This window comes from Lethenteron reissneri, chromosome 14 (assembly GCF_015708825.2).
Source record: "Lethenteron reissneri isolate LAM-NWPU_2019-01 chromosome 14, ASM1570882v1, whole genome shotgun sequence".
Lineage (NCBI taxonomy): Eukaryota > Metazoa > Chordata > Hyperoartia > Petromyzontiformes > Petromyzontidae > Lethenteron > Lethenteron reissneri.
The window spans coordinates 6,826,550-6,853,903 of record NC_083792.1 but is presented as its reverse complement, the minus strand read 5'-3'; the positions used below and the strand labels follow the sequence as shown (position 1 = coordinate 6,853,903).

Genomic DNA, 27,354 nt, shown 5'->3' with positions numbered 1-27,354 from the left:
GGCACATGCGTCGTCAGTCGAAGAGACAGAAGAGACGGGAGAAGTACAAGACGGAGGAGGAGTGGAGAGAAGGTGGAGGAGGAGTGGAGAGAAGGTGGAGGAGGAGGAGTGGAGAGAAGGTGGAGGAGGAGGAGTGGAGAGAAGGTGGAGGAGGAGGAGTGGAGAGAAGGTGGAGGAGGAGGAGTGGAGAGAAGGTGGAGGTGGAGGAGTGGTGTGGAGAGAAGGTGGAGGAGGAGGAGTGGAGAGAAGGTGGAGGAGGATGAGTGGAGAGAAGGTGGAGGAGGAGTGGAGAGAAGATGGAGGAGGAGGAGTGGAGAGGAGGTGGAGGAGGAGTGGAGAGAAGGTGGAGGAGGAGTGGAGGAGGTGGAGTGGAGGAGGTGGAGGAGGAGTGGAGAGAAGGTGGAGGAGGAGGGATGGGGAGAAGGTGGAGGAGTGGAGAAAAGGTGGAGAAGGAGGAGTGGAGAGAAGGTGGAGATGGAGGAGTGGAGAGAAGGTGGAGGAAGAGTGGAGGAGGTGGAGTGGAGGAGGTGGAGAAGGAGTGGAGAGAAGGTGGAGGAGGAGGGATGGGGAGAAGGTGGAGGAGTGGAGAGAAGGTGGAGGAGTGGAGAGAAGATGGAGGAGTGGAGAGAAGGTGGAGGAGGAGGCGAAGTGGATAAAAGGTGAAGGAGGTGGAGGAGGAGGAGTTGAGAGATGGAGGAGGAGGGGATAAAAGGTGAAGGTGGAGGAGAAGGAGGTGGAGCAGGTGGAGGAGGAGGAGTGGAGAGATGAAGGAGGAGGGGATAAAAGGTGAAGGTGGAGGAGAAGGAGGTGGAGCAGGTGGAGGAGGAGGAGTGGAGAGATGAAGGAGGAGGGGATAAAAGGTGAAGGTGGTGGAGAAGGAGGTGGAGCAGGTGGAGGAGGAGGAGTGGAGAGATGGAGGAGGAGTGGATAAAAGGTGAAGGTGGAGGAGAAGGAGGTGGAGCAGGTGGAGGAGGAGGAGTGGAGAGATGGAGGAGGAGTGGATAAAAGGTGAAGGTGGAGGAGAAGGAGGTGGAGCAGGTGGAGGAGGAGGAGTGGAGAGATGAAGGAGGAGGGGATAAAAGGTGAAGATGGAGGAGGAGGAGGGGACACGCGGGCAGAGGGGGCGGGGCGGGCAGCGGCCGCCCCCGCTCGTGACGAGTTGGAGGCGGCGTCCGGGAATTTCCCGGCGCGGGTCGACGCCTTCATAAAAACTCCGAGCCCGGTCGACGCTCCACGTCTCAGCCCCCCACCCCCTTCCTCGCTCGGGGTTTGTTTTCGTCGCGCTCCCAGAGCCGTCGGAGGAGTGTTGCGAAGAGAGATCAGCAAATCCCTCCACCACCACCACCGTCGTCCCTCCATCCCGGGCCGATGAGTTTGCTCGCCATGGCCGGCACATCGCGAGAAGGTGAGTTGAGGCTCATCCCCTCGCACCCCCATCGAGTTTTCTGTGTGGTGGGACAGGGTCCCCTGACGATGCTGAGTCGGTCACTGTTGGGGGGGGGGGGGTATCTGTCCCTGGAGCCCCCCTCGCTCCCCTGGCTTCTACTTCTCTTGTGACCCCCTCTCCTTGTGACCCCCATTGCCGCCCGTCTTCCTGCGGTCCCTGGCAGGTCCCTTCTGTCCAGCCGTGTTGACAGATGCCCTTCTTTACAGACCCCCCCCCCCCGGCTGCTTATTTCCCCGTGGGGGTCAAACCAAGGCCATGGCCATGGAGTCAACATTGGGGGGGACCCAAATCTTCCAGGGGGTCTGGGCCCCCCCCCCCCAGAAAAAAAATCTAAATTTGACAACGAATTTCCTGCCATTTACTGCCTAAAATATAAAAAAATGTCACTAACACATGGGATGGACTTTTTATTTATGATTACATTGCTTTTTTTCTTCTTTTTTTACCTTTTCTTGTTTCATTGTATGTCATGGCAGAGATTAGGGATTAATAAAGTACAACCATAACCACAATCATATAAACAGAAATCTATTTATAGCAATATATTGGGGGGGGGACATTTTGAGCATATTTGAATATTGGGGGGGATGTGCCCCCCCCCCCAATATTTATGATAATTACGACCTTGGGTCAAACCCTTGTCTCTGACCCCCTTGAGTTTCTCCCCCCCCCGCATCTTTTAGATCCCCCGTCTTGTGGTGAATCCCAATGGGGGGGGGGGTCCTGTAGGATTAATCCCATATTAGGGGTGCAGGGGTCTTCTTGTTACTCGCTCCCGACGACATCACGTACATGGAGAGGCATAATGTCAATCGGTTGCTATCTAGCCCTGTGCTTTAGTACAACCTTCATTCTTGCCGTGATGTTTACCATTGCCACAGTAGTTTAGGGGCCATCCATTCAGTACGTACGCATGGAGGGGGGTTAACCCAAATGCGTAGTTTGCGTATGGGGGGGACTACTGACAATGTTTGTAGCATAGGAAACGGGGTGGGGGGTGGTGAAGCCTCGATAATAATTTGTCTACATTGGCCTTCAAATGGTGGTGTGGACTATCTGTTTGCTTAAACACGTTAATAGTATTGATCCTTGATCGTTTCTGCGTGGATTAACTATCGGCCGTTCTATAGGATTCGGGGGATGGGGAGGGGGTGTAAAAAGTCCGCGTGCGTACAGGGAAAGAGGGTGAGGGGTCAAGTTTTGACAGATTTTTGTGTACCCACTACATGGATGACCCCTAAGTACTCTCAGAACTTCAGGTACATAGAGATCAGCAGCTGTACACTGTTGTAAGGCAGTGTCTGCATATCGGTTCTTTTCACTTAAATAACACAACAACATTTAAACCATTTTATTCTCCTAATAATGGAGACAAAATGTGTTCGGTCATTTATCGACATTTGTTTCCTCAACAAACGTGACCCAAAATCACGATACAATCAATGTGCTTGACGCTGTCTCATTAATTGACCAAGGCAAGACTTGAAGCCAGATTGAGGGACAGTAGTTTGGTCTTGGAGATTTGGTGCCAACCTGGTGAGATCTGGCATCAGGAAGGGAGCGATGGCTATTTGTGTGGTGCCATCCACGGCAATTGCCACGTTGACCCCTTGAACCTGTTCAACTGTTGGATGCCCAGGAGCCACAACTTGACAATTGAAATCGTGGCCACTTCGCCGATGGTCTGCGTTGACCTTGTCCGTGTGAGCCCTTTCTTTGCACTTGGAAGAAGGTGGAATTGAGTTTGCTGCTCCGTGATAAAAAAAAAGCCCACGGTTGTTATCGAGGGCTCGAAGAGAAAGTATTTGTAGTTTCACTTCAAACCACCTTGAATCATTCACGCAGATGACATCGCGAGAACATTCAAACTCACAATATTTTTTTAAAAATGTTATATTGTCATAGTAAAGCGCGATTCATGTAAGTTTTAAACCCACATTTTTGTCTTATCTGCTAAACCATGAATATGGTTGGGCTGTATAGTGATGTTGTTTCTCTTGGCACACACACACACAATGTAGGCCCGAATTTAAATAATGACACGAAAAGTCTGTGTTGGTAGTGGGGGGGTCCACTTAGCACAAACAAACCCCACACCACGCATGAATCACAGTGACTACATTTAAAGCAGACAAATACATTCACAATTCAAGAGTGTGCTCGTGTGTGTGTATAGTGGTTAGCAGAGGTGGGACAAAGTCATTGTTATGCAAGTCCAAGTCGAGTCTGAAGTCATCAAATTCATGACTCGAGTCTGACTCGAGTCCAAGTCACATGACTCGAGTCCACACCTCTGGTGGTTAGCGCTATGAACCCGGCCACTCACGGCCAGCACCCGGTGACGATTATTTGAATCGGTCCTGGGCCTCCCCTAAGTCGACTCGGCCTCAAATGAATACCCGGTGACATGTGTAAACATCGCCACTAGGGAGACAAAGGCGGCCGGGTGTGGTGTTGGCCACCCACCCCCTCGTGTGCGGTGCCGGCCTTTATAGGTGCTCGCTAACAGCACTTGCCCCTACAGTATGTTAAGGCTACACGGGGGATCTTTGTCTTTGACCTGCTGGGTGCCCCTTGGCCGTGATGTGTCTCTGTGTTATTTCCTGGTTGGCATGGCGGCCTGTGTGTGGTTGAGGTTGGGGGAAGGAGGTTTTTCTCGAACGACTCGGGAGGGCATGGTGCGTTAGGTGGCGTGTTCGGCGAGATGTGTGTGGTGGACATGCCAGGCATGGGGCGGGCAGTGTCTGTGTGTGTGTGTTCTGTGTTGGTGATACAAAAGGGTTTTCTGGGTGTGGTGGAATTAGAGTAAGTGTGTTACTACTGTACACTACTATAGGAATGCAGTTCCTAGTTTCAGTGGACCATTTAACAATTCCGACACTGTTGCAGAACACTTGGTGAAACTTTTGTGGCTACTGTGTGTAGAAAAACACATCTTGGGCATTTGGCATTCTCACGGTGATACCCGCTTTGAATTTATTTGCGAGGGTACATCCAGAAAATGAACATAAAGTGCAAATGAACATACCGTTCCTCGTGTGTTTATCCCTTACCTTTCAGAACATTTGCTGCTGTGCCCGTTTGTGGACGCATTCTCTTCCGTGTCACCTTTGCCCTGCCTTTTTTGTGGTGTCAAAAGACGTGTTTTGAAATTCGTGCCGAACAAAACGAAGGAATTATGTGATAATTTGACACCGTGAAAAATGAGAATAGCTTTTACCCTTTTTTTTGCACTAAAACAGGTGGTTGTTAAGATGTTCAAACACCAAATAGAAACCTTTTGCAAGTGATCAAGTCTGCATTGACCACACGTGCGTGTGGTGAACATGAAAACCAACATTGTTATGATAATGAATAATATTGTCGCATTGTCTTTGAAACTAATTGGCCAACATCAGAGACAGCCTTCTTTAGGGCCTTGTCTCACCACTGTCGGACCAGAGAACGCCAAAAAGCGAACAGAAGAAAGACAATGCCACTATCAGAGCATTTATAGCTCGGGGTGAGCAGCTACAATAGGTTTTACCCCATTAAAGGTTCTTATTTTTTCATACTTTGATACTGGCAAACCGGTTCCGTTTTGAGCTGCAGTTGACCGCAGTAATATGCTCCGGCCTCTTTTTTCGGTAAAGTCACCAAAGAATATGAATCCTTGCAGTCACGAAAGCTTCATGCTCCGGCCTCTTTCGCAATGTGAGAGAATGCGAACGGCGAGTAACTCTGGGGGTGCCGATTACAACACCTGAAGTCCGCGTGCGTTGAGAGTAACATCGGCACATAGTTAATTGTGTATAGGGCTGGCTTTTATGAAGACATTTCCTTTTCAGCCTGTCCAATAATTCATCTTGCACCCCCCCCCCCCCCACGCTGTTACGATGCTGGCAGCGTATGAGACCTAAGCAATTCATTACCAAACGACGGTTTAACCATTGCCCTTCTTTAGTTTGTGAAAGCGAGTCACGTGTGGTACAGTAGCTATGGCTGAGACAAGAATAGCAACGTTTTTTGCGGCTGGTTTTCATGAAAGTTCCTTGTTCTCTGCACCTGTTAATCAGTATTGCTACTCTACGTCCTCTTGCCGAGCTGTGAAGCTGTGCTGGCTATGGGAGCGGTGGTGGTGATGGTCAACAATAGATGTTTTTTTGGTTAGATCGTGTGAATATGAATGTGTTGTTTCACCCGCCACCACCTGACACAGCTAATTAGTTTCGTTTGCGTGACAAATCTTGCATGCCAGTTCGTGACTAGTTCAGCACAAACCGGTTGTGTGATGGAGAGTGAACCCACAACATTTACAATTGGAGTATCGTGACGTTTCGCCGGTAATTACAACCAGCCTCTTCAGGCGACAGCCAGAGTCGTGGTGGTGATGATGATGGTGGTATGTAGAGAATTTAAATTGTAGAGAAGAGGCTTTTATATGATCGCCCGAAAGACGATGATCCGCCTTTAATTTGTTGATCCTAATTTAACAAGAAATGCATTTGCATGTTGCAACAAATATCAGCATTTTGGGCTACTTGTACAATTGCGTGAGGGTTGCTGTCGTTTTAAAATGAGCCCTCGGTGAATATGGCGATCTGGGCGGAGGGAGGAAAACACTTAATGCGGTGCAGCAAGTAGGTGGGCTGTGGCGAAACGACAAAATGCCTCGCCAAGCTTCTGCTCCGTAGCCAAATCTGCCTTCCATTCATTCGCACAATTGACCCACGCTGATTTTTTTCATCGCTCAGCGGAGATTTCATTGATCGCGAGGAAGCTGTCGCCTGCTCTGCTGTTTACATTTTCACGGCGCGGTGGGCGATGAATTACCTTGCGGGTAGCTTCAGGGTATGGGGCAGGTCGTGTGGATTCCTGGAGTACAAGTTTGGTTACTTCTCCCTTGCTGTTCTAATGCCACGTGTATTCTTTGCGGATTATGTCATTGTAAAACTTAAGTTGTTCGAATTTGCATGGTTCATTTGGGGCCGAGTGCCTAAATGGTGAGGTTCAAAGTCGAGAGGACCCGTGTAGAATTCCTATCACCCCGCGGGCGATAAGGTTCCGTGGGAGCGGTGTCCAGGAAGATTCCAAATCGTTGTTGCTATGAACGTTTGCCGAGATAGAGAATGACAATAGCACGGCCAGTTCCTGGCGTTTGACCCCAATTTCCTCAACATGGAGGCACTCGCCAAATAAAAAAAAACACAGTTACACTCAGTACAGCAGCACTGGATTGGGTATAATGAATTCATGCTATGTAGTCACTTCTAAAGTTTTACTTCCTTTTACTAGTTAAAAGAGTAAATAATTGAAAGCTGAATAGACTTAATTTTTGGGGCATTGCACTTTGGGTCCGTGGTTTAGCGGAACTTGCCTTTCAGGTATGTGCTGGCATTACTCAACTACTGTACAGAAACATGCGCACAAACACTTAACACTGTCACACTTTTTTACGCTGGTTGGCACGTGTGTGTGTGAATTAAGTCTATCATAGAAACAAAGTTAAACACATTCCTACGGAGGGTGCTGGTAGGAACGTTGGGTTGCTCGGTCAATGGCTTCAACACACCGGTGGGCTAAAGCAGTGAACTATTTGTCTTTTGTCAACGTGACACTTTTTTACTGATTGGCCGTGTCGGGTGGTGGAGGGTTACGACACATTTATAAATAACGCGATCTAAACCCAAAAACGTTGATTATGAATAACATTGGTCGCGAAAGCCTACGTGTTAAACTGACAATAATCCCCAGTGGGCTGGTGTAACCAGGAGGTTCCTACCAGTATGTAGATACTGTTCACTCAAGCGTTTCTGATGGCTCCGGTCTGTGTGCCTACGATGTACACGTTTAACGCTGTCGCCTTTGTTTGCCTTTTTTCTTCAGATGGATGCCAATCGATTGACATGGGTAAGTGGCAGCGCTTGTTTTTTTTCTAACTACATGGTGCCCACGTGTGTGTGTGTTGGCGGTGTTACTAACTAAGGAGGCAACCACCTCCTCGTGGAAAACCACTTTCCTCTCTGCCCGCATTGTTTACCGATGCTAGCCGGTGTGTGTGATTGGGGGTTTAACTGGTACGCGGGTGGCAGCATGTTGCCTGACGTCACACAAAGCGCAGAAAAAAACTTTCCCAATGAAATATTCCAAATCCCACCGTGTGTGGTACCACATCCTTCACACTGAACTGGCATAGTGTGTCCCCCACCTTTTTTCACTTGCACTCATATGCAAGTATGGGTGGAATGAACCAGGCGATTCGATGAATTGTCGCAATAGCTTCAAGACTATGTTTTACTTTGCAGTGAATGCTAGTGTATCTAGTGGTTGCAGGGGTGACAAGAACCTATTACTTACAACAAATCATACTCTGTTAGAAAGAAGTTTGGCTGCCTGGCTAGATGGCTGGCTGGCGTGCAGGTGATACCACCCCACACATCCTGCGTGATTTACATCATCCGCATCCCACAGCATTGAGCTGGGTTCGCGAGACGCGCGAACGTCACTCATCCCCCCCCCCACTCACCCTCCATTCCTGGACGTGTATCCCGCACAAATGCCGGGTAAAGCTCGTATTAATACAAAACCACATTTTTTCTATATGTGTTTTGATGTTTCATGAGTTTAAGAATTGGTACTAATCGATGCATTGGTCCACCCCTCTATGCTTGGCCTAAACTGTCAGTCGTGTGCACTACACTACTAACTAGCCTTTGCGTTAGCCGCTTTGTGTGTGCATTGTGTGTTGCCAGCTGTGCAGATAGTATAGTGTCCTCTGGTTCGCAGAGCAAAGTGCACTCAAGTAGGCTTACAGGGTGCGTTTGCAAAGTAAGTAACTGCTATCAGTCTAACCAGCCGGGTGTTTGATCTGCACAGGCATGGCAACACTGTTAGCATGACTGACCCCTGGTTATTTTAGGTATTTCACCTGATTTAATCACTGCAACACAATTTGGTGTGGTCAGTGATATTCCACTGTGTGCTCAGGGCACCTGCATCTATTTAGTTTCCGTAACTTTTGATAACACGTGAGTTCTAGATTATGATCAATTGACTGATTGCTGAATGGTGATGGTGTGATTGATGATAAATGTATAATGACGTCGTTATGATGATTTAAGGGCCCCCCCCCCCCCTCCAAGCCGTCACCGATGATGGTAAGCCAAGGCTTGTAATTGAATATCTCGTGGCTTTGCTGGTCGAGTGGAGTAGGCATGTCACTGGTAAACGCAGCCATCGCGAGAGATATACTGTATGCGGTAGTGCCGGCTGCGGAAATATTTTCTGGGTCTTTAATCCGGACAAAACCAGCTGAAAATTCCGTGACAGTAACGATGGAAGAGTGATTGTAGTGACGGCCGCAATGGAGGAGGTGGCGGTTAGGCTGGTAATTGCGATTCCTGAACGACATCCGGATGTGACGCCCCCCCCCCCCCTTCCCTACAGAAAGCCTACAGAAAATGCTTCAGGGCATTACGGAGAGAGAGAGCACGGAGCCGCAACTGCAGATCTTGCAGCAGCCGCGGCAGCGTGGCATGCGCTTCCGCTACGAGTGCGAGGGTCGTTCGGCCGGAAGCATCCCCGGCGAGCACAGCACTGACAGCAACCGCACCTTCCCAGCGGTGCAGGTGAGCAATGCATTACGTGCACGCATGCACGCCCACCTGTATAATAACCACAACGGTGAACAACGGACCACGCGTTCCCAGTGGTGCCGGGTGAGCGAGGAATACAAGCACACCTGCATCGCAACAGCTGTTAACGTTCTCTCTTTAGTCTTCTGCCCAATAGCAGGTTCTGTGGCTCAAACTACTTCCATCCCCTTCGATTTTGAGCTTCTTGACATCAACGTACAGGCTCCTTTCCTTGCAAGTTGTCAAACAGCATTTGTTTTTAGAAAACTTGACTTGAGGTTGAACATCGTGTGACCACATCTCTCATTCAGTCTCGTGAGACTTGGGAACCTAAGCAGGGCTGACCTGAGCCTGGGTGATACTCGGTTGGACAGCCACTATGCATAACAAGTGTTACCTGCTGTTGCAATGCTACATGGCGGGCATTATAGAGCAGCGCGTGCAGAGTATGTTGTTGCACTGTACTGTTATGCATGCCACCTTCACACGAACCAGAATAGTGAAGTATGATCTAATAACCCCCATGACCTGCATGGTGTGCGGAGGTCATCATCCAGCAGTGAGTTGGAAAAAGGGATGGATGTACAAAGAACACGATGCAAAAGGGTTTGAATGCATCTCATTCTGGTGGGTGTGGAATGTGTGTGCGTTGGGCAGGGAGATGAGGAATAGTGGAGACAGCATAATAATAGTGATGTAAAATACGTATCAAAGACAGACCGGCACAGAATATAAACGCTTGTCTTTAACATTTGACAAATGAGGTTGACAAGGGGAGAGGGGGTCATTATGACTCTCGTAAAGATGATAGAATATGAACGAAGCTGGAGTACAAAGTTGTATTTGTGTAAGGCACTTAACGCTGTAGAAAACCAGCCAAATTCATTAAAAGTTTGTCCAAAACTTGGAAACACAAGAGCAAAAGAAAGTTTATTTTAAAATATGCAAACGTGTTTTATCCTGAGAGGCAGGTTGGAAAGTGTTACATAACCATGCACAGGAATCATTTTTGTAAATATGAGGGTTTTGCATTTGAATATTTGGACAATTCCATTTTAAGTAGTTTTTGGCAAGTGGGAATAACACTCTAAGGTTCGACGCAAATGGGTTCAAAGACCAGATTGCTACTCTGTTATCTTTATTATCTGTTGACAATGTGACAGCCCAGCCAGTGCTGCAGTCATACAACTCTGTTGTAACATAACACAGGAAGTACGAACTATATGTATGTATGTTGAACTTCTTTTGTACCGTATGTAGCCAACCATGCTAATGGGAGGTGCCGGTGGAAGGCCAACTGCTGACATCGTTATGACAAGTTGCTTAACAATGATCTTGTATAGCCCAAGCAGATCTTGCATTACTGCTTTCATCATCCTTCTCTTGGGCGCCACGGTGATGAGATGTTAACTACCTCACCTGGTATACAGGAGGTTGTGGGTTCGATACGGAACCTGATGCCTGTATATTTGATGTTTGCATGTTCTCCCTGTGGTCAGCGTGGATTTTCCTACGGGTCCTCCGGTTTTTCCTCCACATTCAGAAATATGCATTCAGAGTATTTGGCTGCTATAAATATCCACATGATAAGCCACTTCGTTGAGCTATCATTTGTGGCCAGATTGCTTCTGAACAAGAGCTACATCGCTCGGTGGTTTTTACCTGGTTAAACAATAGTATAAATAAATAGTTTATTTATGTTCTTTCTTACAGGTCTAATGGAGAAGTCTTATTAATCTCTGTCTGGCAGATTCTCAATTACAAAAACCGAGCCAAGATCCGCGTGTCTCTGGTGACCGAAATCGGACCCACCCAAGCCGCACCCACACAGCCTGGTGGGCAGAGATTGCCGTGACGGCATCTGCGAAATGGACATCGGCCCCGACAGCATGATAGCCAGGTAATCCGTTTTCGCACCCACCTATATCACCCCCACAGCTACGCTCGGCTACAAGTCCCGCAGGGTTCAAAAGAGCAGTGCTTCGCTCTGCCTGCCTGGCACCACTTCCTCCACCCAGGTTGTGTCGTGCATGGCCCAGGTCACATCACAATATCGTTATTATGACTACTACACTTGTTTACTCAGGAAAGCCCCGCTGAGTCTCAAGACTCCTTTACAGCAGGGTATTGCCTGGCTTTCACAACCGGGGGCGATGTTGCTTTGTGTAATCGTATTTGAGTCTTTTATTTCCTTTAAAAATTTCAGCATTGGCATCAGCTGCATTGAATGTTATATTTAACCCCCCAGGCCCTTCTCGCTGTGAGACACGAGCGTCGCCAATGCGCTACCCTGCCACAACTCGGCCTCCCCTTTTTTATCTCGCTTCAATGGGCAATCTCTTTCACCATGCGTATGAGAATGTTACCGTGAAATGGCTCGCCTGATTGATATATATGGGAATGGACTGCTGCTGATGAGTTAGTTTGCTATGCAGTGTGAATCAATAGTAATCTAATATATAAAAATAATGAAGACGCATTATTGTTGTCCTTCCTCCGCACCTCCAATTTGTACGGTTGGCTACGTACGGTGCAAAAGGAGTTCAAATATATGTCTCCTTTATTTATTTAATTGTATATTATTCATACTGTTTGGTTCTTTCGGTAAAGTCATGTAGGTAGAACAATAAAATAAAAAATAATATCCCGACGTTTCGATCACAACACAAGCGGTCGTCCTCAGGCGGAAAAAAATATTAATAATCCAGCAGTGGAACTGCTGAACCAGGCAGAAACACAGCGAGAGAGCTGTTACAACAAGACGTTATATATGTGGCAAAGGGCAAGCAGGCGGGGTCTGAGCTGGAAAGGAATTCCATCCCCGCACGCAAGCACATCAGTTGTGTTAATGGGGGAGGTTAGGGAGAGAGAGATTAGGGAGAGAGATTAGCATGAAATGAGCTTCTGTCGCCACATAAGAGTAGGTTGACGTAGCCCTCAAAGGTTTGGGTCACATCCCAGCAGACATGGCAAGATCTGAAATCGCCGCCATCCTCAAAAACGCGAAGAAACCCATTAGTAACATCACCAGGGACGAGCGCTCTGAACTCGCTCACTTGAAAAAGAGAGATGACATTGTCATCCTTTCAGCCGGCAAGGGCAATGCCACGGTCATCATGGATAAAACCACATACAACAACAAAATCCAGGACCTTCTTAATAATGGCAGTTATACCAAAATCAACAAAGATCCTCCCAACCGCCTGGCTACAAAAACCAACAAAATCATCACTAATTCGACTTCTCTAATCGAACCGACCAAGCAGCTTTCTCTAAAACCTTTGGCTGCTAGACCACCCAGATTTTATGGCCTTCCAAAAATCCATTAAGAAGGTACTCCACTCCGTCCTATCGTTTCCACCATCAACTCACCTACCTACAAACTGGTCCGATTTCTGTCTGAGACCCTGCTTCCATTCACGGGCAAGACCACCTCAGCAGTACTTAACTCAGCTCACTTGGTTTCTCTTAATCAAGGACATTTCACTGTCTCCAGATGATTTGCTTGTGAGCTTCGATGTAGTCTCTCTCTTCACCAAGGTACCTGTACCTGACACCATAGCAATCATTGAAGACTTGGTCCAACAGGGACTGAATCCTAATGTACCAACTGTGGTGAGGCACTGCCATACCAATACTTACTTCATCTGGAATGGTAAATTCTACAAACAAAATGAAGGTTACCCCTATGGGTTCTCTCCTTATCACCAGTGGTAGCAAATGTTTTCATGGAGAAATTTGAAACGGATGCCATCCTGACATCCACCCTACGTCCTTCACTGTGGAAGAGATACGTAGATGACACTTTCGTCATCTGGCCACATGGCCAGCCAGCACTGAACCAATTTTTTCAACCACATCAATTCCATACACCCATCCATCAAATTCACTATGGAAGTGGAAAATGATGGCAAGCTACCATTACCAAAATCTTAAACAAACACAGGATCCAGGTCCGATTCAATACAGTACACAAAATCCGTGATTTGATCCCATCTGTGAAGGAGGTCATTCCTGACATGTAATACCCTGGTGTTTACAAACTCAGTTGTGTCTGTAGCAGCAGTTACATTGGGGAAAACGAAACGACATGTCTCGGACCGTGTTCGCGAACACAAGGCAGATTTGAAACATGGCAGGAACCAATACCTCTGCGGTGGCTAATCATTGTTATAACGCAGTGGGCTTCGCACGATATTGTTTTTTACGAGACCAAGGTACTCTGCAAACCTTTGGGCTACCATCAAAGATTTGTCCATGAAGCCATCCAGATATATAAACACAGAGACAATTTCAACCGAGAAGATGGGTATAAGCTGAGCAATCGTTGGAAGGACGTTATTAACCAAGCAAAGTCGTAACTTGCAGTGGTGCTTCCATTCTTCCCTGCCTGTTCAGCTGTTATCTCCGACTCTCTGAGTTGCATTGCCCTGTTGGGTGCCTCTGCATTTATGGGCTGGGGTCTCACTAACATGGCCCCCTCTGCTCCCTTAGCCTCGATGTATCGATGGTTCTGGCTGTGTGATGGGCTGTGTGTCTCACTGGCGCGACCACCGTTGCGGTGGTTCTCTTGCATGGACGCACTTGCCTCTCACAGCGCAGATGGCAGCGCCGCAGCTTGTGTTACACATAGACATGACATTAATCTGCTAATCCCCCTAATCTCCCTGCCTAATCTCTCCCATCAACATAGTGCTAATCTCCCATTAACACTGCTGTTGTGTGCTCTTATGGGGGTGATACTCTTATGCGGCGACGGAAGCTCATTTCATGCTAATCACTCTCCCCAATCTCTCTCCCTAATCTCCCCCATTAACACAACTGACGTGCTTGCGTGCGGGGATGGAATTCCTTTCCAGCTCAGACCCCGCCTGCTTGCCCTTCGCCACATATATAACGTCTTGTTGTAACAGCTCTCTCGCTGTGTTTCTTCCTGGTGCAGCAGTTCTACTGCTAGATTTTTTTTTTTTGCCTGAGGTCGACCGCTTGTGTTGCGATCGAAACGTTCGTGATATATTTTTATTTATTTTTCTACCTACGTGACTTTACCGAACGAACCAAAGAGTATGGATTCCTGCAGTCACGAAAGCTTCAAATCAAGATTGTATATTATTCATTGATTAAATGTGACTCTATACTCACAATACATGCATATAATCGTGTATATGTGAATATATTATTTATGACTCCTGCCCATTATATGAAAATTTAAGTTTTATGCTTAATGGGCCAAAATAGAATACAAAACGGGGCAGAACTAATAAAAAAAACCTAAAACAAGAGGAAATAAAAGTGAAAAAAAATCATCAATCACAACCCGGAATCACGACAATGAATTGAGTTTCCAGAGGATGTGAAGACACCCTCATTATATGCCTGACAACAAACGTAGTAGCTGCCATTTGACCTAAAATAAGGTTCACTGAAGTATGCACGACAACGCAACGTTCTGGTGTACGTGACCTGCAAAAAGCAGAGCCAGCAGTTTATCTGTGCCAAGCCTGGTATTGTTCTGGCAGTGGCTGCCTCTGACTGATCGTTCCTCTCCTTACTTCCGTGTGCTTGGCGTGTGCAGCTTTTCCAACCTGGGCATACAGTGCGTGAGGAGGAGGGAGATCATGGACGCCCTGCAACTTCGCCTCAAGAAAAAAGTTGACCCTTTCAACGGTACGTCGTTGTCCGTGCGAGCATAGCCCCCGTGGCTTCTCGAGCAGAATCGCATTTACAAGACACCCATTTTGTAGACACTCACCACTCGCACATCTGCAAGGTCATTTATGCACTCACCCCCTGCCTATCTCTCCCCTCTCATCTCACTCTCCTCCCCTCCACACGCTCTCCCACCTCTCCCCTCTCATCTCACTGTACTCCCCTCCACGCACTCTCCTACCTCCTCCCTCTCATCTTGCTCCACTCCTCTCCACGCACTCTCCTACCTCTCCCCTCTCATCTCACTCTACTCCCCTCCACGCACTCTCCTACCTCTCCCCTCTCGTCTCACTCTACTCCCCTCCACGCACTCTCCTACCTCTCCCCTCTCATCTCACTCTACTCCCCTCCACGCACTCTCCTACCTCTCATCTCACTCTCCTCCCCTCCACACACTCTCCTACCTCTCACCTCTCATCTCACTCTACTCCCCTCCACGTACTCTCCTACCTATCATCTCGCTCGACTCCCCTCCACGCACTCTCCTACCTCTCCCTCTCATCTCACTCTACACCCCTCCACACACTCCTTTACCTTTCCCCTCTCATCTCACTCTACTCCCCTGCACACACTCTCCTACCTCTCCCCTCTCATCTCACTCTGTTCCCCTCCATGCACTCTTTCCTCCAGCAACCACGGCCTTTTGTTAGAACCCCCCTTTTACTCTACGTGAGGTCGCTTGCTCCCCCCTGCTGCCCCCATTGTCTGAAATTCCCATTCCCAACCCATCAGTGCTGTTGACTCCCTGCGCCTACTCAAATCCAGGCTCAACAGATCTCTTGCTTCCTCTGCTTTTGATTGACTACCTCTCTACAAAATAAATATTCCCATTCTTTTCTGTGCAACGTCTTGAGATGCAGTCACGTTTATACACTGTATAAGTCCACATTGCACCTTAATTGTATATTTATTCGTATTCCGTTCCTCGACGCATGCAGTTGGCAATGCGGCACTCGACATAGAAGACATGGATTTGAACGTGGTGCGGCTCTGCTTCGAGGCCTTCGTCTACGACTCGGCGCAGAACGTCGTGGCTCTCCCCCCGGTCGTCTCGCACGAGATCCGCGACCGCCGTGAGTCTCAACACTTACATTCGCGAGCCTCTCCCTAGACATATTCTTAGGTTTTTTCATATTCTTAGGTTTTTTCGGTAAAGTCACGTAGACGTCTGGCCAATTCGGCGCAGTGGGCCAAATGCCTTCTAGAGGGCCTCTCTAGGGCACCTTCCAATGGAGGCCCTTCCACCAACAGTTGTGTATAGCAAGTAATTGCAGGGCTGCACCTTTATCTATACCCGTGAGCGTGCATATAATTCCTTTGTCTCAAGGTCAGATCTTTACCATCCGTGGCATACAGTGGTATTTACTGGTGTGGGAATCTTTAAGTTGCCTTTGCTGGAGCGGATGTGTCAGCATTAGCACCGTGGAAAAAGCATGTACGTTTTGACCTTACTTCCCCTTTCAATGCTCTGTGGCAGCCTTAACACGGACTCACAAGGCAAGTCGTCTGAAGGCTCCGTGTGGGCTAAATGAGTGGAATTTCTTATTCACGTGTGCATCGGCACGCATGCTTGCTTTAATAAGGAATTTTAATTTACAGGCCTTTGTAAATTCACTGCTGGATGAAGGCCTCACCAATGCATCTCAGTGCTGGGGGTTTTGACCTTACTTTACATTGGTCAGTGTGGGTTGGCAAAGGGAATGAGCCCAAGACCGGTTTCAAACCTCTCTCGCCACTCACGCAAGTGATGGCCAGAAATCGAACTGCTGATGAGGTTCTTTGCGCAAAAATAAAAATTAAACAGTTGCCGAGCAAAAGCCCAAAACATTAAGCGGCTAGCAACAAACACCACGAGAAATGTTATGAAGCTGCTGTCCGCTAAACTCAGCGCCACTGCTTCCTCGGTGTTTGCACTCCTGCTACTCAAATAAAGAGATGATGAAGAAGTTGTACAATCAGTGTGGTAAAATCGGCGTGCGGTTGCACATGTGGCTCAGGTTATGACAATGTGCTGTAGTGTCGTGTGGCGGAGGAAATTGCCACCGATTCGTCCCGAAAGCTCGCAAACACACGCTGTGTTCCGGCACAGGTGCGACCAGCACATCCGAGCTGAAAATCTGCCGGGTGAGCCAGAATGTGGGCAGTGTACGCGGCGGCGATGAGGTCTTCCTGCTGTGTGACAAAGTACAACGAGGTAAGGACAATGGGCAGAGGGAAGCGGTGGCTGGGTTTCGTTTGCCGTCATTGCCGCGCGTTCGTTATTCACCTCCATCACCGCCACACTCGCACCGGCCGGAATTGCGCTCGCCATCGCTCCCGCCCTGCATTTCTACTCGTGCGGGCCTCTTGCAATCCCACCCTCGTTTAGCTATCGGCAATGTACGCTTAGACGTGCTGCAAATTGCTGCCGTGCGTGGTTAAACCGGTCTTGAGCGGTGTCGCCTAATCGCAAAGTTGAACGAACTTGGCGCTATCAAACCGTCCCAACCCCTAACCCGCCGGCCTCACCTGCAACCCAGTGGCATTACACTTGTAAATGGCACCTGTGACTTGCTTAAAGGCATTCAACAACACCCCGCCCCCGCACGTGGGTTGCTGCGGGTGCCCCCGCCCCCCCTCCCCTTCTCCTCATCCTCTCCACACTCTGAGCTCGTGAACCGCCCCTCTCCACCTGCCATTCCAGAGGGTTAGCGTTGGCCATATTGCCGGCTGTCATGCTTCAACCCACAGAGCCCCCCCCCCCCCCCCGTAGGAGTGTTCAATTAATGCATTCGAGACTGCCACATATATTTGTGTGCCGGGCACATGGAAGCAATTCATGGTTAAAAAGGTGGCACTGACTGCACCATTTGAGGGTCATCCAAAAATTGTTTTTGATTGAGAAATGGCTTCATTGAGAATGCTAACGATAACAATAATGACATCGTTTCGGGGTGGAGGCAGGGTGTGGGGGTGTGTGTTAGCACAACCTCAAATGAATCGCCACTGGGGAGACAAATGCGGACGGGCGTGCTCCTGGCCACCCACCACCTCATGTGCTGTGGCCGCCTTCAGAGATGCTCCTAACAGTACTTGCCCCAACAGTCTGTTAAGGCTACACCGGGGATATTTCTCTTTGTTAGTACATAAGCTACCAACGGAGTTCCTCTTTATCGGTGACGTGTCAGAGGCGGACTATGCATAGGAAGTGGACGCTATTTTTCCATATTTGTGGCGGTGTAGCTGAGATCAAGGAACAAAACGGCCAGACGTCCGACTAACGTTAAAATTTGAAAAGCATTGGTTGTTTTTGTCTAGATTGTGACCAGCCACACTCAATTGTAGCATAAACTGCCCTTTGGTTGTGTTTAATTTATTTTTATCGCACGCGTGCATCTCATTGGAGAGGAAATGGGAAGGAGTGGCATGTTGTTGAGGAAGGAGTAGCGTGTTGTTGAGCTGAGCACTGTAGCGGTGCACATGTTGCTTTGCAGGATTGTTGCAGACTGTTACTGAAAACATCTTCCGCTTTTGAGAAATGCTCTTAAAAGTTACTCTTTCGGGATAGCCGTGGCAAGCGCTGCTCCTTTTCCTCCGCTTTGGAAAACGCGTCTCTTGGCGCTTCATATTTAGACAACCGTCATAAATGAAATGTGTATTTGTTCGCCCGCGGTTATTGATTTCTGCAAATGTCATAGCCGCCGAGGTTTATGGATGAAGTTTTCCCCAAGCAATGTTCAGAGAATATGCGACCTAAACCACAAATAGCTTCATCTTGTGAATGCAAGGCTCCGTGCCCTCAGCCGACACAAGTTTAAAGTTATGTTGTTGCGCACAAAACTTTGAAGTGATTTCCGGGTGTACCGCCACAGCGGTGATGTATTTGAATGTTACAAGTCACACCCCAGTGATGTCACTAGAGTGCTGTGGTGGTACACGAGAAGGTCGCTTTAAAGTCTTAATTTTTGTATTATGGTAGCTTTTGACTTGAATTAAACAGTCCAAAACACAGAACCCAGTTCTAATATGTTCTTCAGTTTTTTTCTGCAGTCAATCGTGATCAGGCTGAAACCATCATCTCGGCACACTTGAGCACCCAGTTCTATTAAAGGTGCTTCCCCGAATTCGGACATAGTATCGATGTAGTGCCGACACAGCATTAGCACCCCAAACTGCCTGGTCCCCTTTTGACATGGTTGGTTTTAAGTAGGGCTGGGATACTCACTTCATTAAGTAATCAATTACTGTACCGCTTATTGGTATGTTTACTTGACTAAACGGATAACATACAAATTATTTGTGGGAAAAAAAAGTCTAACCTGTTTCCACGTTTGCCACTGGACAGGTGGTGATGGGCAGAGCTAGGCATCAACGTTCGTGTCTCGCTGGGCGTAGCTTGTAGAAGGTTTCCTAACTTCAAGAGGCAGGATGTCGGGGTGTTGGCCATTTTTAAATTGGCCAAAGTAAATCGACTCCAAAAAAAAAAAAGTAGCCGGCTATCATCGTTCACCTGATGGGCCCTGCCGTGGTTTTGAGCGCTGCTCATGCCCGCCTCCTGCTTGCCCCACAGAGGACATTGAAGTTCGATTCTTCGACGACAGTGGCTGGGAGGCGCGCGGCCTGTTCTCGCAGACGGATGTGCACCGCCAGGTAGCCATCGTCTTCACCACGCCGCCGTACCGCGACCAGACGGTGACACGCGAGGTCACCGTGCGCATGCAGCTCCGCCGGCCCACCGACAACGAGGTCAGCGACAGCATGGAGTTCCGCTACCTCCCCTACGATTACGGTGAGTGCCAGCAGCGGGACTTCCGCACCGCTCAACCGCCCTTGCACATGTCAACTTCCCCTCCCTTGGAGCTTTTGCTCATTCTTAAAGTGTTGGGTTTTTGCAGTTGCTTCATTTCCTTGGCAGCGTCTACATTTACGGTAAATTTGAAGAACTATTTGTTAAGAGAGATCTCTTTTGTTCAGCATCAGCGGTCAGATTCCTTTCATTCAACCTAAATTACTGTAAATAGAAAATTATTTTAATAATAATTGTATAATATTTATACAGCCTCTTTGGAAATATTCACATGTTACATAAATGTATATTTGTGTTATTAAATGCTCTAAAACCACATTACAGAAGTACATTTACAGCAAAACTTGGCAATGTGGCTCATGCGACTATAAAATAAATTTTTGTTACAAAGTCGATTTTTAGTAAATTAAATAATTATAAGCTAGGAGAGTGCTTAACCTGGAAAGTATAAGATTGTTAGAAATTCCATCATATCGCACATGTCTGAACAATAAAATAATTGTACCACCTTTGCCCAACTAGCATTTAGTAACGGTGACAAACTGACACAAGCTGCTAACTTGGGCAGTTGCTATTGTGCATTTTAATCCACCACTAATGTATTAACAATTATCTACGTATATGTTGGACTGTATAACTTAGGTAACCTAATATCTAAACGTGTGTGTGTGCTTACAGATCCATACGGGATCAAAGTCAAACGGAAATGCCCGAACTCGCAAAACTTGTCGGAATTTCTAGAACAGCACAGTGGACCGACTATTGGTAAGTGATAGCTGCTCTCTCACAAGGGTCTTGTTAGCGCCGAAATGCCACGGCATCTCAAACCGCTTTGTCAACACAGTCGAGCAAAAAAAATGGAAAATATAGAGGGGGGGAAAAGATAAAATGAGACATAAGATAACAATGAGTGAAGGACATCACAAACTCGGGGATAAATAGCGGCCCACGTACGCAAATACAAAGACCCATGCACACACGCTAGGGTAACAGGCGCCACCGAAGATTTCAGCATCATCAAGAGTCCTAGGGATAGTCTGGCAACACAATGAGACTAAATGGGCATCCCAGACCATGATCATGGCACCCCACCCAACCACCACCACCAATTTCCACCAACCACCAACCCACCCAACCACCACAGACTTGATCCCCATCAACCACCGCAAATCCCCAACCCCAAATGACCATGACCAATCGCCACCACCTGTTCATCAGCAACTGAACCTTATGGTGGGACCCCGGGGTCCTGAATAAACAGAAGTCAAAATCGTCAATAATTTTTTACTTTTGGCGACTCAGTCCCACCGCGCACATAAACTCCACGACCCACCTGGCGCAGGATCATTCTGTTGTTACGTCCTCCAAGCGCAGCGAGGACAAATGCGCAGAAGAGCTGAACAAGCGAATGCACTCCATGCCCGCGTATGGGCAGGATCATAAGTCTTACCCAAAGCTGCTCAAACTGCCTACACGACTTAAGTCCTTTATTTGTCATAACGGGATGCATAATACAGTGAAACTGCTCTCTTATCTTCATTATTATTTGTCACCTGCCAATGTCTGCAGCCAGGATCAATCAATGACAATCCTATTACCTGCAGATATTTAACAGATGAGATGCGTTGCACCGTTAATTCCTCCTGTTTGATAATACATCTCTTATTCTTGGTTCTTTCGGTAAAGTCACGTAGAAGGGAAATAATAAAATAATACAGATATAAAACAATTATTGTTTTATATTTGTATTGTTTTATTTTTGTATTATTTTTGTATTATTTTATTATTTCCCTTCTACGTAACTTTACCGAAAGAACCAAGAATATGAATCCCTGCAGTCACGAAAGCTTTAAATCAAAATACATCTCTTGTCCGTATGCATCTGTGCAGATAGGTTTTTTTGCGGTTAAGCCATCGTCCCCACATAACGCTCGTATCAATGCGGATAAGAGGAGCGGCGACCCACTACTCTGTAGAGTAGCACTAGTATAAACGCTTGTTACAATATGAACAGCGCATTGAAAACACGTACTATTTTATGTACTGTTTACAAAGTGTGTTCACAAATCAACACTGAGAAACACGATGATTGACAGAGGGGTGTAAATTATTTTTTCGATAGTGTATTTAAATAGAGGTACTGCAGGTAAGTCATTTTCAGTTTTAAAGGCATAGTTTAACAAGACAACACTTGCCACCATCCTTCAAACCCATTGGTGAAAAAGAGCAAAGTTTTTGTTTACATTATAATATAATGTTTATGCGAGAGCCGGATGCTTATGGGACCCCGGGGTCCCGCCATAAGGTTCAACTACCAACCCACACAACCACCAACCAACGAATCACCACCACCCATCACCACTACCCATCTCCACCACCAATCCCTACCATCCACCAACCCGCGCTGTCTTGTTAAGTAACGACAAGGCCCCGTAAGAATTCCTATACCGACAATGAGTGTAACACCTCACACACTTGTTTATGATGATAGGGCAAGCAAAGACAATGGTGATGGGCAATACATCCGTTGCCTGTTTAGTGAAAAATGTAATCGGGATGATAATGGTGAATGTGTTTGTTGTTACAGCTGATCATGGTGGACAAAGAGTGATTCACCCAGGGAAGCGCTTGGCAGGAAAACATCAGCTGCAGCAACAGCTACAGCAGCTACAGCAGCAGCAACAGCAACGGCAGCAGCTACTACAGCAGCAACAGCAGCAAGCAGCAACAGCAGCAGCAGCAACAGCAGCAACAGCAGCAGCAGCACAGCAGCAGCAACAGCAGCAACAGCAGCAACAGCAGCACCAACAGCACCAACAACATCAGCAGCATATCAACGAATTCAAAAGTAAGTGCTGTGCATTTCTGATGTGTGATGACCACAAATGCTTTGTTATTTGGACACATGAACGGGCACAATGAAAAAACTATCGGTATGTGGCGTTTAAAATCGATTATTATACTCAAGATGCAATGTCAAATTGTGTGTTAGAATTTATTATTCGCAGATTGTTAATTATATGAAGATTATGTGCTAATGTTGCCTTTACGGTGAAGGCTCCAACTCGAAAAATTAGACAAAAAAGCCCCGAGAAATGATACAAATGAGATCGCAAAAACGAGTGAGAAATTATTCTTGAATGAAATTTTTACTCCGGATCGAGATAATTAATTGTAACCCCTGGTAGTGGGGATGAATTGATAAATATCTAGAGGACACAGTATATTATTTATCTTGGAAATGTGGATTAAATAATTGGTTTTAGAATGGCAACAAGTCGTTTTTCCTTAGTGAATTAATTAATTACCGCAGTATATATTCCACATTTCGTTGTTAGGTTGACTAAGTGACTTTAGCTTGACACAGAGAACTCTGCACACAGACAAGTTGCCTTAACTGCATTCAGTATAAATGTGATTATGCATAAGAATTGTAAGTTTCCGTCTGACTTGTGTGATCGTTTTGCATGTGTGCTCCATTGATAAAGTGCAATTAGCCCTGTGATATTGTTTTCATTCTGTGATCAATCGATTGCATTTTCAAGTTGAAACTCTACTACCATATTTAACTCTAATTGTGTGTTCTGCAGGTGAGCCGGTATTTCATATGCCCAAAATCCAGACAAGCGCTCCTCTTCCTACGGCCATGCACCCGATAAATTACGGTCATGGTGCTCAGAGGGCCCCATCTATGCCTCAGGCCATGGTTGATCAGCCACCCTCAGCCCAGTACACTGGTCTACGGGGAGAGAAGAGAACATCAGCTCCACCACCCCAGCCCACGCTTCCAGAAGCTGTACTCCCATCTGACGGAGTCTCTATCAAACACGAATTCTATGCATATAACCCCTATGATTCATCTGGTATGGACTGTGTCATCAGCTGGAGCGATATGCTGAAAGACGAGTCGCCGGGAAATCAATTATTTGGGGGCATTAATCCTATCGATGACATGAATGCGAGATTTCCCAGAGACCTGGATGCCGTGCCCATTGTGCCACTTACGCCCGACACCCAGCCAGGCACCATGGGCTTCTCTCATGCCGACCGTTACAGCAGCCCCAATTTTCTCATGCCACACCAGCAGCAGCAACAGCAGCAGCAGCTGAACGACTACCAGCCTCCAGACTTCAGCACAGTGCAGGTGGGCAGCCACCCTGCCAGCAACCTGCCCACTAACCCTGCTGAAACCCCACAGCCGCAGCTGATGCCGAGCTCAATGTCACAGGGGGACACGAGCTACCTGCCGAACATTGACGAGAACACTGTGAGCATGGTGAACTTTGACAGCACGGAGTTTGGGCAGCTGCTGTCGAACATACCTGATGACTCGCATTGTGGCTTGCAGGCACCACTTGGGCCACTCTTTGTGAATGGAGGGCCAGGCCAAAATCAATTCTAGGGAGGATGTCAGTGAGGTGAGGCTAATCACTGTGTGGGAGTTGGATGCGGTTTAAACAATTTCCGTTTGGAATGGGCCGTGGTGTCGTGCGGAGAACGTCATCGGGTGTAGGCAACAAAGGAAACGAAAGTAAACGGATGAAAAGGGATAATCTCTGTAAAATGTATGTGACATTTGTGTCAAATATTGGTGGAAATGCAACTTTAGACAAAACATAACACCTCCAGATTCCAGCTGTGAGGAGTGTCTGCTAGACATCCTTTACTGGGCATGCACTGCTGCGTGATATGTCATTATCATGTTTTGTACAACACTGAGGTGTTGGGGCCTTCTCCCTGTAGACACGCCATCACATCTCATAACACGGCACGCATGAACCTGATACTCTTGCCGTCGTAATTATATCTATATTTTTTCATATAAATTTAAAAACAATATACATTGTGATCTTTCGTGGTAATGACAAAGATCTACTGGGTGAAGTACAACTTGTAATTGTCTTGTGTTTCTTGACTGGTTAAGTACAGCAATGCTCAGCGAATGGACTAAACATGTTCACACACATTCCCAGGAAATGCCAATTTTACTACCACATGTACAAACTCCACAACAGCTCTGTATATAAAAATTATATTTAATATAGAGCAACAGAGTTATATGTAAACATTTAGTAAAACTATTGTTCGACTTTGTTTTGTTAGTTTGTAGTATTTAAGGTGTCATTAAATGAATTTGTAACAGAATTATGTTGCCACTTTGACTAAATCCAACCTTTTGAAATGAAAATGTTTTCAATATAAAATGTGTAAAATATAAGATGTATTTTTAAGGTGCATGTTTTTTTTGTTTTGTAAGACGATGTGTGTAACCCTTTTATATACATGGCAGGGGAGTTGTTGAGCCCACTGTGAAAGTAATGACTGTGTCATAACAGCTTTTCAAACTGACGATTTATAAAGGGCAAGTTTGGACTCCATGGACAGCTGCGTAGGACACATTATTATATCACTAAGATAACAGATGTCCACTGTCCACTGCTATCAAAAAATAAATGTTTTTCAAATGAAAACATGACACGCTTTTAATATATTGCTCTATGTACAATATTTTTTCCGTTCAAAAATAAACGTTTTATAAATCTCTGGAAATGTCCTTGTGCTATAACATTACATCTTACCCCCACCCATGAGATCTTATTGACTAATTTTTGAATGTTTTTTATGCGTGCTAAAAGTGTTGCTGAATTCATGTGAAGATGTGAATAAAACTAAATATTAAAACATTTTGAGGTTGGGAGACATTAATGAGATTGTCATTTCAGCGGGTAATTCCTGAGGGACGTTTCAGAGTTCTGTTCTATTTAACTTTCCCCAACTTATTTGTGGTTCACGAATGCGTCGCATTTTTGGGGCATTAGACCCCGGTGCATCTGAACCCGCCCCCCCTCCATTGTTCATGAGCAACTGCGCTATGCATTTATAGTCGGATATAAAAAAAAAGTGTTTTAAAGGACTGAACTCGATACATCTCGAGACATTGTTTAAAATATGGAATGTGTGGATGATGTATGCAGCATTACGCAGAGAATAAGAATCTATATACTGGAGGAATCCGATGAGCCAGAAAGCTCTTTGTTCACAGATGTCCAGTAAGGGCTGGTCAGAACGTTGCAACAACAAATAATACAAAAACACGACGGGAATGCAAAGTATAGGTCAAGTAAACATCATAAAAAAAATATACAAGTAAAACTAAACTATGTTTATCTTACCATGTATATAACCCACCGAGGTATTAACTTATTTTTCAGAAGCGACCTGGCCACAAATGATAGCTCAATAAAGTGACTTATCATGGAAATTTATATCAGCAAATATATAAATTATCTAAACGCATGTTTATAAACGTGGTGGGAAAAACCAGAGGACCTGGAGAAAAAATTCACGGGACCACGGAGAGGGAGACATGCAAACTCCAAATATACAGCAGGCGTCATTTGGGATCAAAGATAACTTCCGACCACCCCTTAAATAAAGTATATGAGTTCAAATGGCAGTATGTAAATTCCTACGTTTGGGAAAGGCACAGTAAAACAACAGCAAAAACAGTCCCAGACCACACTGACAACAGTCCCTCAATAACATTGTAGATAAAAAATGAACTATCGATATATTGTTGAGAATCGAATTTAAAAATCACATTTGCAAATGTGTCTGTATCCAGCACTAATCTGCTTCAGAATGTGTTTTTTAAAGGAAAATGTATGATGTTAAGGGGGGAAACAAGCTTGTTCCAAAACGTTGGTCATGCAAAGGTCGTGTTACCTATTCCAATTCTTATTGCGATAGTTAAAAGGCAGTTAGATGGACGTCTTAGGTTTTTTGGATTTGACGATGGGGTTAATGAATTGGCTAAATACGCACGAGGCTGATGTCTGCAAAGTGGTAAAATAACATCGGCGTCTCCGAGGAGGGCATGCAGAGCTGCACACGTGTAACGTGTGGGGCTCTGCATGGTAAACACGGGCAGATAAAGCGGAACCAATTGGCGCTTATAGTCACAGGTGTTGTCAACGAGCACTTTGCAGCACTGTCCACAGGTGTAAAATAATGCTCGCAATTGTAAAATTGCCTGTGCCAGGGCTTGTATAAGTTTGTAGTTGTGCACGTGCATAATCGTTTTACTTTAGGCCTAAACGATTGTAATTTGAAGCTATTACATGCCGTGCATTGCTTGGTTTTGAAATTGATGACAATTGAACCCAACATATAGAAAAACAACATTTTATTCAAGCCCAATGTTTTACATTTTCATCGCTTCATCATATAGGTGCAGTCATAATCTACAGTTTTACACCTTTAATTCGCTAATTCTGTTATTCTTGATTTGAAGCTTTCGTGACTGCAGGAATCCATATTCTTTGGTTCTTTCGGTAAAGTCAGGTAGGTAGAAAAAGAAAATCAAACAAAAATAATATATCACGACGTTTCGATCATAACACAAGCGGTCATCCTCAGCTGGTTCAGCAGTTCCACTGCTGGATTATATTTTTTACGTCGTGATATATTATTTTTTGTTTTCTTTTCTTTTTCTACCTACGTGACTTTACCGAAAGAACCAAAGAGTATAACTGTTATTTTTATACAAAATTACCAATTCGTGAACAGTATTTACTATGGTCAACATGTGGTCAAAGATCTAACGTAGCATTTACACAGATCATGACGCTCTTCTCATTGGCCACTTCAACACCAAGCGCCACGATATTAAACATTACACTGCCCTCATGGCAATATTAAACCTTACACTGCCCTCATGCCAAAGTGACAGGAACAGCGTTAGAGCAGATTGAACCATAACTATCTGAGTTATGGCCTTGCTCACCTGATTTGAAAAA

At 46.2% G+C, this 27,354-nt stretch overlaps 1 protein-coding gene across 1 annotated transcript; it reads left to right on the top strand.

The window, feature by feature from the left end:
* The first annotated feature begins 1,175 nt into the window (after positions 1-1,175).
* LOC133342285 (embryonic polarity protein dorsal-like) lies at positions 1,176-25,099 on the top strand. The gene is given in 12 exon segments (XM_061551355.1): positions 1,176-1,405; positions 7,313-7,336; positions 8,873-9,054; positions 10,811-10,858; positions 10,860-10,960; positions 14,636-14,727; positions 15,708-15,842; positions 16,859-16,963; positions 19,319-19,537; positions 20,234-20,320; positions 22,143-22,403; positions 23,146-25,099. Coding segments are annotated over 12 exon segments (2,103 nt in total). The 5' UTR covers positions 1,176-1,368; the 3' UTR covers positions 23,958-25,099.
* Positions 25,100-27,354: the final 2,255 nt, after the last annotated feature.